This window comes from Pteronotus mesoamericanus, unplaced genomic scaffold (genome assembly GCF_021234165.1).
Source record: "Pteronotus mesoamericanus isolate MK-2021 breed Mesoamerican mustached bat unplaced genomic scaffold, CSHL_Meso_final scaffold_476, whole genome shotgun sequence".
Taxonomy (NCBI): Eukaryota; Metazoa; Chordata; class Mammalia; order Chiroptera; family Mormoopidae; genus Pteronotus; species Pteronotus mesoamericanus.
The window spans coordinates 2,671,988-2,684,869 of record NW_026555318.1 but is presented as its reverse complement, the minus strand read 5'-3'; the positions used below and the strand labels follow the sequence as shown (position 1 = coordinate 2,684,869).

Genomic DNA, 12,882 nt, shown 5'->3' with positions numbered 1-12,882 from the left:
CCACCATTTTTACCAGAATTCAGGAAAAAAATAAGCAAGAATCCAAAGCATAATATAGGTTAAGACCACAAAGGCTGATTTGTCTTTACTAGCAGTTGTATGCAAAAAACGCTGGCAATAACTGACTATTCAATCACCAACCTATAGCAAACTGGGGATTTACAGAAGATCACACAATTTTCATGCCAGAAGGAACTTTAGAGTTGAGACAGAGGTCAGAAAGGTAACCTACCCAAGGTTATGTAGATACCAGTACACATATACTTGTGTATGTATAAAAATAAACATACAGAATTCAGCACAAATAATGCCTATTTTTTATTACAAAATCTTTTATTACAAAATCATAAGCATATAATTCTGTAACATAACACTATCACACTCAAGCACACCATATGACATTTTAGGTGAAATGTTCAAATTAAAACTATACTACACCCATATTATTACCCTACCAATCACATTCAAGTAAGCTTTACTTCTGCCAGACCCTGTATATGGGAGTACTTATTTCACAGTTCAAATAAACAGAATTATTTCCCTTTGTAAAATCTTTAAGATATCACCGTAACACTTTCATTCTCTCCTTACTCAAATTAATTTCAAAATTAGAACATTAAAATATATAAATGATATGGTTCAGAAAAAATGACAAAGGATGACATTCTAGAAGGCAAAAGATGTATACAATCTGAAGAGAAACCAGAGTATGGGATGGCATTCCAAAAGAGAACTCTGGAAAACCTTGCAGTTAACATTTATAGTTAACATTAAATTTGTTAATTTGCAGGTAACTGCAAATCCCTTCTTTTCTTTTTCTTCTCGCCACCCACCTCCAAAAAGGAGACCAAAAAACCCCAAAACTGACTCTTTTTTGGTAACTGCAATTCAGGACATAGTAAGTAGGCAATGACCTTCTCTAGGCCTGTCAACCAAGAGAGACATAGGCATAAGAACAGGTACTCTACACTTAAAATCTGCCCTGATCTGATACTCAGTTGGTCAGAGCATCATCCTGATACACCAAGGTTAGAGGTTCGATATCTGGTCAGGGCACATATAAGAGTCCACCTGGGCGTTTTCCAGCTAAGCAAAAGGTGCCCACTCAGGGCACAGGCCTGGGCTGTGGGCCTGATTACCACCTGGAGTGCCTGTGAGAGGCAACGGATCAATAAGTTTCTCTCCCTTTCTCCCTACTTCCATTCTAAAATAAGTAAAATCTTTTTTTAAAAAGTAGTTGATCAATGAATGCTAAGAGGAACAACAAATCTCTCCCTTTTCTTCCCCTAAAAATCAATTAAAAAGAAAAGTGCCCTAATCTAGAAATTTTACTGTTTCTTTTCACCTGTCCCTCCTGCCACATACATTCATTCCCTCACTTTGTAGACAGTAACGCAAACTCAAAGCACATAGAATAAGCTATACCTATGGCATCTTCTTCTTGCAAATTATTTTTTTAAACTGATAATGCTTTTCCATTTTTTATTTTTAACTGATTATGAAATTATATCTACCTGCATCCTACAGTTGATCAGAAAGTCAGATTCACCAAAAAAACCGTAATAGTTGGTACATTTGATTATACAGTATTGGGCAGGTGTTTGATATATTGTCAACCTTAACCTCCACATTGTTAGACATGATTTCTGTCTCAGCACTGAAGTAACACATACGATCAATTTACTACTTATCTTCATGGTGTTCTGTTTCTTTTTTAGTTTTTACTAGAAATTCCTGGGATCAAGGATAGAAATGACAGAACATGTTGCCAATATTTGTTTCACAACTGACTTAATCCTAGTCTACCACGATTTATTTTAATAGGTCACTTTAACCTCAGAGCAACTGAGCAAAAATGAATTAAATTACTTAATATCCACCTGATTATAACTGTCAGATATGAGACTTACTATAATGCCAACAGAATATCATCAAGTCAAATTAAAGGAAATATGATTAGGGAATAAAGAGCTTACTTACCTATACCTGTAACTCACATGCCTACTAAATAGTTATTTGGTATGTGCTGAAAACAACTACTCAGCAAAGCCATTCTTTTAACAGAAAACAGTTTTCAAAAGCTACTGTAAATTTGTTTTGGGTTTATTTTAAATACATATCTTGTTTTTCTAAGTTATAAAATTAAGCCAGATGAAGCACAAATAGTATTGCATAGTTCAATACCATCACCTATTGTTAGTTGTTATTAAGTTTTAACATTTATCATCAAATGAGTCAAAGTGCATTAAGACATAAATCTGTAAAACCACAGTTGAACACCTTCATTTTTCTGAAACAGTTTTGGCAGGGGGTCTGATCTGAGAAGTCACTAAGTCTATAAGATCAAGTAGAAAAACAGTATAAAGACAACTATGCACAAACAGCTAAATTTGGTCAATTTAAGGGCATTCTTTCTTCTTCCTCCCTCCTTCGGATTTTCCTGGTGTAACGGAATATTTTATTTTGAACATCTAAAAATACCCTTCCAAAACCACACTAGTAGTTAGATTACTGAAAATTTTAATTCAGTTTCCAATCTGTCACCAGTTGGGAAACAGTAATAATCTAAGGGCTAGGAATGGAATCATTGGCCTGTAACAAAAGTACTTATTAATTTGTAAGAAAAAATGAGACTAAAATTGAAAGGAGACAGCTCTGAGGAAGACAATAGAAGAATTTTAAAATTTAAGATTAAAAAGAAACACAGACACTAACAGCTTAAAACTAATAAATGACCTAAAACACAAGAACATAAGATTTATTTTTCTTAAAGATTTTATTTGTTTATTTTTAGAGAGGAGGAAAGAGAGAAAGGGAGGGAGAGAAAACATCGATGTGTGAGAGATACATCGATCAGGTGCCTCTCGCAGGCCCCCACCTGGGGTTGACCCACAACCCAGGCCTGTGCCCTAACTGGGAATTGAACCAGCGACCTTTAAGTTCCCAGGCCAGCTCTCAATCCACTGAGCCACACCAGCGGGTGCAAGAACATAAAACTTTAGAAGTGCAAATACTTCTTGCAGAAATAGTGATTTAATGAATGGAAATTTTCAATATAGAAACAGATTACATCTAAGAATGTAGGACTTAGATATCAAGAATACTTTTTTGTAAAGTTTTTGCCACACTAAAAATTTTTAACAACTTAACAGAAAACATGATAATTTTCAATATATAATGGTTTATCTCTATAAAGACTGGAAAGGTACAAACATGGTAATCTTTAAATAATGAAGGACTACCATTAAGTACATGATATAATGTGTCATGCTTCAAAAAACGTCCATGATTATACAATAAACACCTGCCTTATTCCAAAAAGGGCAGATTGTCTGAATGTGCCTAAAGCATAGATCTCTAATTTGGATTTTCTCTATTATATTGCTTTCAGACCGATCTCTAAAGTGTTAAAAACAAAAGACCCTAGTATTACCAGTATTCTTTCTCATTGCTAGGCTTTTCAAATAGAGTGAAACAAATAACTCTCACCCATTAGAAAAATACATAACATTTTCCACCTGCACGAGTTGGAAAATATAGTTATTTATTATGCAAAATGTTCTTTACATTAGAAGATAAAACCTTAACGGGGGTGGGAGGGAGGTCATTATTGAAGCCTTAATAGTACTGTGCAACTGAGCCTACAAATTTTAACCAAGTATCAGAGTGGCTGTTTCAGAAGAAAAGACCAAAGAAATATTGGCCTCTGCTTTCATTCAAAAATTACAGATTTATAGGATTCTGAAACAAAGGGAATCTTAATAATTGATTCTAACTCCTTGTTTTGCAACAGAGAGAAATAATCAACCCGGAAAAATGAAAAGAAATGACCCAAGTTATAGTTAGTTGGTGGCAAAAATCAAGACTAATAGCTAGTTCCCTTAAGTCCCAATGTACTATATTCTTTCCGCCATTCCACATCTTATGATTTTTCTTACTTTGAACAAATTGAATTATAAAATGAAGCAGGCTGTAATATTATAGATTTATCAGAGCAGCAGTAAGGTATAATAGAAAACAATAATGAACAATACTTCAAAGATACCCAAATTGGAGCTTATCACTTCCTGAGTCTTAATACTCCAGCTACTGATTTAGATTGTAAAACAGCATGTGAATATCAGTTAATGTTATCAGTATAACTTTTTTAATAAACTCAAATAAGGTAGAATTTTTCCTCCAATAGTACTTTGTTCTCATAATGGAGCTACTAAGAGCATGACAAAGTAGAGGTTTAACTGAAAAAAAAAATCTAAATTTACACATCTGTCACTAATCTCAGTGAGTGTTAAGGTAACACTGGTTACAGAACTTAAGATGAAGAGTAGCTTCACTCTCTTGATAGCAAACGCAAAATAAAATATACTAGATGAAGAACTCGAGGAAGTACTTCTCCACACATTTTATGGGCTTTTATGTCACACATGCTAAAAACAGAGAATGAGAGAGTGGAGTCAAAAAAAGCAGATTGGAATCTTTGTTTTCCTATTTACTGACTGTCCAACTTGAACATTTCTCAGACCCTAACTTTTCTCAAATGTAAATTGGAATTGTGAAAATTAGAAGTAACTGAGATAAAATACCTAGCTCAGTGCCTAGATATATAACTGTTATTAAATTTGAATTATCAAAATTTGCCACAAAAGTAAGTTTACTATAAATAATAAAAAATATTTGAATGATGAATTTCAATCAAGAGACTAAAACAACTGGGCACACATTATGTTAACTTTTAAGGGTTATTACTATACAGATTTAGTGCCAAAGAGATACAGCAACAAACAACAATTTTCACATCTCTGTATCTTTTTCACTCTCTTATCCAAGAGTCATCTACTTTGGCTATTTATTTACAAGATGCTACATATCTGGCTAACTGATACTCTTCTCCCTTGGTTTCTAACTTAATTTTTTTTTTTCCCTATAGCACTACCCCTGAGTGTGAGATTTAAAGTGTGTGGTCTCCAGTTACAACATCCTAGAGCATAATATACAAGGTACTCCCTGTAAAAAGACAAGTTTTGGTTATGCTCTTTCTACCAGAAAAGAAAATGTGGCCAAGAAAAAGAAAACAATGTTTCACTTTCTGTGTTAACCATAACTAATTTGAAATCAGTTATTATTTTCTATAAAAATTCCCTGCACTCACAAAAATTCTGAGATCAGATATCTACTTACAATGATAAAATGATCAGTCCTTTTAAAAGCATTCTGAAAAAATAAAATGCATTATGAATATTTTGAGAATTTTTTAAAAATTTGATGTAAATATCTTAGATATGAAAAGCCTCCGTTGTTATCTACATCCTCAATCCATTGAAAATATGGAAAACATTTTCAATGAATTAGCAATAAGTTTATTATTTCATAAAAGATCAAACAGTTTATTGCTTTACTACTTGTAAATTAGGACAGTAAAGGAGTAAACGATTTTGCTCTGATCAGGTAGCCCAGTTGCTTGGAGCACTGTCCTAAAACACCACGGTTATGGGTTCCATCTCCCGTCAGGGTGCATACAAGCACCAACCAATAAATGCATAAACAAATGGAACAACAAATCGATGTTTCTTTCTCTCTCTTCCTTCCTATCTAAAATCAATAATTTAAAAAAGATAAAAGTAAATGATTTTTAAAAATACTCAGATAATGAAGCTCATTAACACATATCATTTCCAGCCCTTCTCATTTGTATTCTGGCATGGAACACTTCACATAATAAAAGAGTAGCCTTTTGTTTAGAAATAAACACTCTGATCATGAACTATATAAGGAGGACTTTTTTTTTCCCCTTTTATTCTTTTTTTTATCTTCTCAGAAACATTTAGAAAGCTTTAATTGCCAGTTATATACCAATCAAGGTAAATAGAGATGCTTAATAAAGCAATAAATTTTCTTATTTTTTAATACTACAGATAAACCACAAATTAAAATGTAAATTATAAAAATATTATATAGTAATTTAATTTTAAATCATATACTACAAAAAAACTCTTTCCAACAGTTATTCATACAACCTAAAAGTGAACAGCAAAATGATAAAGAGCTGATTGCAATGGCAAAAGGCTAACCCCCACTAAAATCTTCAGGATTTGAGTGCTTTCAAGGTTCCTGTTAATGCTAAATGTCTGTTCAGTAATTTTAATGACAGTCCCAACTTTTACAGCAGTACTGAATATGAAAACACCAAAAATTGTTTATTGGGTTTCTCTACATTAGGGCAACATAAAGTTCTATTAAAGTATTGGATTGGCCAAAAACTCCGCTAAGTTCTAGACGATGGCACTAGTAGTACTTAGTTGTCTTTAACGTCTTTTGAAACAATTTTGTTAGTGTATTGTGACAGCTGTCATATTAGCACACATTTTTAAAAAACTTATCAAAATTGGTGAATTTTTGTGCAGCCATTTTAATATTGAAGATGGAAGAAGATAAGCAACATTGTTGGTTTATTATGCTTTATTAATAGTTTCAAGAATGGTAAAAGTGCAGCTAAAACACACACAAAAAAGATTTTTGTGCATTGTATGAAGAAGGTGCTGTGACTGACCAAACACGTCAACAGTGGTTTGCGAAGTTTCTTGGTACTATTAACATTTTGGCCAAATTAATTCTTTGCTGAGGAGCTGTCTTATGCACTGGAAGATGTTTAGTATCACCCCTTAGCTTTTTCCCACTAGAAGCCAATAGCGGGAGATAGCTGATATACTCAAAATACCCAAATCAATAAAGTTATTGGTGAAAATGAAATATATGTCTTTTATTTCATGGGAAAAACGTAACAGACTTTTTGGCCAACCCAATAAAAACCAAATCATATCCACTATAATGCTATCCACTAAAGGAAGACCTTTGTTTAAGTATGAAAACTCTACAGAGACCAACTCCTTAATTGTTCTCCACTCCTCGCCTGCAACAAGAATATTGTAGATCTGAATTTAAACTGCCCCCGAACACTTCCTATCTTGATATTTGTGGATAAATTATTTTTCCCATAAGTATAAAAAGAAATCAAGCAATAGACTAAACAGAAGACACCTTGACATAAAAATTTCATCCTGTGTACCTAGTTGGCAAGTTTCCTGAAACTTCTGTCTCACCGTCTTACAATTTCATCCTTCAAATGGAAATGAAGAAAAACACCAAGTGAGATGTACACTGAGCTGTGAGTGATCCCAGGTCAGCCTGATTCTCTGCCAGAAAAGGCCAGGTAACGTTTTCTCTTCTTCTTGTAGGAGTTTCTTTCTCTCAATCCCCTTGATAAACCTTCTTGAAAATTACTCTACCACTGTAATTCATCTGTAGTTACTCCATTTCCCAAAGGAATCATTTCCCTACACGGTGACTGCTCTCTAAAGACTCCTTCAAATGTTTCCTTATTTCTTCATCCATTTCTCAATTTCATGACTATAAACCTCTCTCGTCAGAAAAGTTCTTACAGATTTGAATGAATTTTCTGAAGTCTCTCAGACCTTCGTTCCAATCTCAAAGTCTGTACACATTTTAAGAGTTTCCAGAAACAATGAGCTACAAAAGTACAGACGGGAAAGAAGAGGAAGTATCAGAACAATACCCAACCAAACTCAGCACCGAAAACCCGTGGTCGTTTCTCTCATCCCGGCCTACCACCTCCACTTCCCTAGTTTAACCAACGTCTCTCAAACTCGGACAAATGGCCCCCCTGACCCATAATTTGCCCTCCCGATTCACGAAGGAGCTGGGAGAAAGAAAAGCTGGCTCCGGTCGATCGGAGTTGTGATGCTTTTTCTGCCGGGTGGAAGGAGGCAAGCCAAGGGTTGTGTAAAGAATGGAAAGCCGAGTGATACTGGGGGGAGGGGAGAATTAGGGCGCCAGAGCTAATCCCCCGCCGGGGCCCGCGAGTGGAAGAGACACGAGGCGACCAGCCGTGAGGACGAGAGAAGCAGGGCTGCACCAGGGTTTCGGGTCGCGAGGATGGGGAAAAAAAGTCAGGCAGCCCCAGCGGCCGGTGCGTGACGGCGCTAAGCTAGGTAGGAGGCTCCGTGCGGAGAGAATCTGGGGGACACGAGAGTGGGAATCGCCTTCCTCATGCTGCCCTAGTCCCCCCGCCCCGCCCCAAGCTCACACCTCAAACCTGCTCTTGGTCACTCCGTTCACGTCCCTCCTCATGGGGCCGGCGGGTGCGGCCGGGGCCAGGCGCTGCGGCGAGCGGAGTGCAAAGCCGAGGGGCCCCGGGCAGGCCCAGGAGTTCCGGGACTCGGAGGAGACAGAGGAGGGGCGGGCAGGGACAACGGAGGGGGAGGAGAGACCTCCCAACTGCGGCTAGGCCTCCTCCACCTACCACCGCGCCGGCAGGGGCGACGACTGCTCGTCGCAAGCTCTCGTCTCTCCTCAGCCTCAACTTCAACCCAAAACAAAAACACTCCCCACCTGCCAGCAACGCCGCTTCTCATTGGGCAGAGCCGCCCGGCCTCAGAACGGCGTGGGGAGGGGGAGGAGGAGGAGCGCGCGGCGGCGCGGGGCCGCCCCTCCCCCACTCCCGGGTGCAGCAGACGACAGTCAGCCTGGGAGCAGCCGGAGTGCGGCGGCAGCGTAAACCGGCTCTCGGCTCCCAGGCAGGCAGGCCCACCGCGAACTGGAGGCAGGGAAGTGCCTATCTGTCTGTGTGTATTTGTGTATGGGAGGGGCTGTGGGGCGGGTGCTAGTGCGCGCGTGCTCGCGGACCCGGGAGAGCAAAGGAGGAAAACTGCACGCAGCACTGGAGCCCCCTGTTCTCCTCTCCTTCGCGGGCATGGAGCACGCATCAACCACCAAACACTTGAGCTTTCTGTCTAGTCTCCCCAGCCCCCTAAGTCTTGCCGCTCCTTCCCCGATAGCCTGTGCTGTCACAAACGTCCTTCCCGGCCACCCAGCTCCGTTCCCCTATCACTCACTGTCGCCTTGAACCCAAAGTGCAGCAGGCGGTCCCTGCTCGGAGCCATTTTCCTCTTTCTGGTTGTCTCTAGATTGGGGCAGTGCTGCTGTTGCTGCCGCCGCCGCCGCCGTTGCTACAGCTGCCGCCGCCTCTCCCGCCCCCGTGGATTGCATTACCCGGTGTTGCAGGGAGGCCTGGACGGCTGATGCGGGGCGTGGGTCTCCCTGTGCATGGATCAGGAGAGCAGGGAGATAACTGCGTTGCCCACTGCTCCGGGGATATGCAGTGAGGCCGCACCTCGCGTCTTAGGGTCAGGGGGGTGCTGTCCTAGAGCTGAGCGACTATTCCTTTAGCTGGGGGTGGGGGGCGCGCTTTGGTGGAAGTGGGGGCGGGCAAGAATGAAAGGCCTTTGGCTTCCCCCGCCTCTCGTCCACCCAACCGCCTCTGGCGCCCAATGGGCTCTACCGCCTGCCCGTCCTCCAATCAGGGCTCTGGTTGATGAGAACCTGATCCTGACGCCACTTCGGCGGGAGAAACAAGCGTGTCTGGACGAGTAGGCGGGGGCGCCGGCCAGGAGGAAACGATGACATTTACCTGACTCAGGTTGTGTCATCACCTGTACTTTACCAACTCCAGTCAAGGTCTCGAAATTTATGATCGAATTTCCATGAATTAAGAAATGAGTTTACCCTTAAAACAGCGACAAACTACAGAGTCATGTCCCAAAGATAAAATATTAGAAACTATTATAAATTCCAGTAGTTTTGGCAGCACCACTATTCCTAACTCCAAAGGAGACAAACGTTTGTCTTCACAACTCTTTTTTTTTTTAATTATTTTTCATATCTCTTAATTCAGAGTTTTAATGACTGTCTTGTTACGGATCTCATTGCGAGTTTAAGAACAGTGCTGGAGAGCTTTACGAATTGGCACATTTTAGCTTTAAGGCTTATTACCCAACCCTTCAAGCTTTTTTTTTTCCCCCCATTATCTTTGTAAGGACTTCCTTTCCTAAGCAAGAAACCTAAGCTTCAGAGACTCATTCCTCATGACCACAAACCAAGGTCTAGATACTCTCCCTTTACAGATACTTTTTTAATGTTATTGCTTCACTTCAGCCATATAAAAACAGCCTTTGAGTTATGGCTAATTTAAGAGCAGTTTTCTCCCCAGCAAGAACTACTGATGAATTTGATGACTAAGGCATGCAGAAAATAGTAAAACTGGCTTGAGTAGATAAATCAAATGAAACTTACAGGTCTGTTTCCCTATTTCAATTATCTTTTCCAGTTAACCTGTTTCAAGTAGTACTTACTGGAGGAAGATTTTTACTTTGTAAGTTTTATTTATTAGGTTTTTGTTTACTTATTTTTAGAGGGAGAGAAACATCAATGTGTGGTTGCCTCTCATGCACCCCCACTGGGGACCTGGCCCACAACCCCAGCATGTGCCCTGACTCGGAATTGAACTGGCAACCCTTTGGTTCGCAGGCTGGCACTCAATCCATTGAGCCACACCAGACAGGGCAATTTTACTTTTAGAGGGAGGGAAAGAGGAGAGAAACATTGATTGGCTGCCTCCTGCACGCTTGCAGCAGCCATGCAACCCAATGCCTCACAATTCAGGCATGTGCCCTGACCAGGAGTCAAACTGCAACCCTTCAGTTTGCAGGCCCACACTCAATCCACTGAGCCACACCAGCCAAGGTGAGACTTTTATTTTTTGATAAAAGTTTAGTTGATCACTTTTAAAAAGCTGAATAAATGAAAATTGTCCAAAGGTTAAAAACTTGTAACACATAGGCATACTACTTTTTATCAAAGAAATTTATTTGCATGTAAATAATCAGAATCTTTTGTAATGTTTCAGGGGAAAAAAATCCCACAGATTTTGTCCTTTCAAAAAAATGAAAAACCCCAAAGTATTTACAGAATGGCCATACACACAGAAAATCAAATTTGAAAGATTTAGAAAAGACCCTCCCCGGCTGCTCCTGATGTACATTTCTTTAAAACTCAAAATTTAAAGCCCAGCTTTTACCACTGAGCATGTTTCCCAACCTAGTTTCTGAGATGTTAAGTACTTCCTACCCCTCAAAAAATTAAAGATAGAAATAAGGGAGGAGGATTGAAGGGGGGGGGGGACTAAAAAAAAAAAAAAATGAGATTGCCCAGGGACTGTGAATAATGAGTTTCCTATACTGAAATCTGCTTGAAGTAACGTGACTGAATACTGTGGGACTCACAGACTCCCTGAAAGGTTTTCTTTCTAAGAACTCATGATATTGCTGCACTAAATTTTTAGACCTAGGCCTTAAGGAAAATCTTTCCAAGAGCCACCAACCTGAAGCCTAGTTTTGGCAATTATATCCTGCTTCATTCCCCCAACCCCCACCCCAAAAATACTTGTTTTAAAACACATTGATTTTGAACCTGTAATGTTCATGTACATCAGAGCAGGTTTTAACCAAGGACCCCTAACATGTGCCAAAAGACAGAAGAGGAATCAGGTCAAAGAATACATAAGACGCCAGCAGCAGAAGACAGGTAGAAGTTGACTTCATATCCTTGCCGTCTTTTGAAACAGGAGAATGAGCACACCTAGACAGGAGGGAGGTGTCCCAGGCTTGGTTTATTCTGCCTCTTCTCCTCCACCCTGTGGAGAAATGCAGTGCTCCCTGGTTCTCAGGCAGGGTGAAGCAGTTTAGCCCCGGCTCCCTGTTAAGCAAGTTCAGATGCTGGGTCAGTGTGTGGGGTGTGCCCATCGACAATTCAGGGGCTTATCCTTCATCCAGATCCTAACTCGGGATCCTTTGATCTGGGATGAAGACAGAAAGAGAGAAAAAGCTTCCCAGTTTACTCATTTTGGTATTTGTTGGCTCTGCTTGGGGGAGCTGAGCCCAATACTATGCAGTACATTCCCCATAAGACTTTCCCCACCCAGAACAAACTTAAAGCATGTAATTTTTTTTTTTTTTTTTTCCTGCAGAAACCAATGGGATAGGATTCAAAACTAGGTGAGAAACTTGTGAGAAATCCAACCTGGTTGTATGTCTGAGAGGCTGCTACTGTATCAGCATCACAAGATAAAGCACTCTGGTATCACCTTGCCCATGTCCTTCTTAGTGTCACCCAAGACATTTGACTCTGATACGGTAACCGATAACTTTTCTTGCTCCACTTTGCAATGTTTCGTTTCCTACTTCTTATTACCTTGGGACACAAAAGTGGCAGAGTTGTTGAGAGCTGATGACCAGAAAAGGGAAAACACTAGAGGAAATCAGAGACAGTCAGGAAGAAGGCCAAAGCTGATTTTCCAACTCTATGCTAACTCCAACCTGCAGAAAGAGCTGAATACAGAACTCTTCAGTATCTGATGAAGTCACTCCATTTATCACAAACATACACAAATTGATGACCTGGCTTTTCCTGTTGTTTTTTGTTTTAATCCAGAAGAGTTGTGCTGGGGACTGCCCCGTCCTGCTGATACAGATCCTGAATGGAATCATCAGGAATGGCACAGTGCAGGTGTCAAAATCAAAGTAAGGCCGCAGAATTTTGAGAGGACCCTCCAAATACTGAGAACTTGTGGTGCACTCAAATGGTCTCCTGGATTTTTACATTTATGAGAAGGGCTTCTTATTGATGTCCCCCAGAATCCAGACTCAGACCTATTCCTCCAAAAAGGTCCAATTGTGTTGCTACACAGTAGCAAGGGTTTATTTTCATGCCCACCAAGCATTCCAGGTCCCTCTTACTTCAAGTGAGCTTGAAACTAAGTGAACTATGGCTGCAATTTTTTTTACTGTTTTATCTAAGGGAGCATGAATGATTGAAGTCTGGACTCCTCCTTGTGAAGAGAAAGGAGCCCAGCTCTCAGGAATGGCATCAGTTCTCCTATAAACAAAATGCTGGGGTGTGGACTTTTTGGCACATTGTGGAAACAGGAGAACTATTAATTCTGCAATGGTTTTCATGCCACTCTGGGTCAGG

General features: G+C 40.0%; 1 protein-coding gene across 1 annotated transcript in view; it reads right to left on the bottom strand.

Annotated features, from left to right (window-relative positions):
• The window catches only part of FBXL20 (F-box and leucine rich repeat protein 20), a 100,553-nt gene extending 92,124 nt beyond the window's left edge, over positions 1–8,429 (bottom strand). Inside the window, 2 exon segments of the mRNA XM_054593662.1 lie at positions 8,104–8,267; positions 8,270–8,429. Coding sequence (XP_054449637.1) covers positions 8,104–8,267; positions 8,270–8,429 — 324 coding nt within the window.
• Between the last annotated feature and the right edge of the window lie 4,453 nt (positions 8,430–12,882).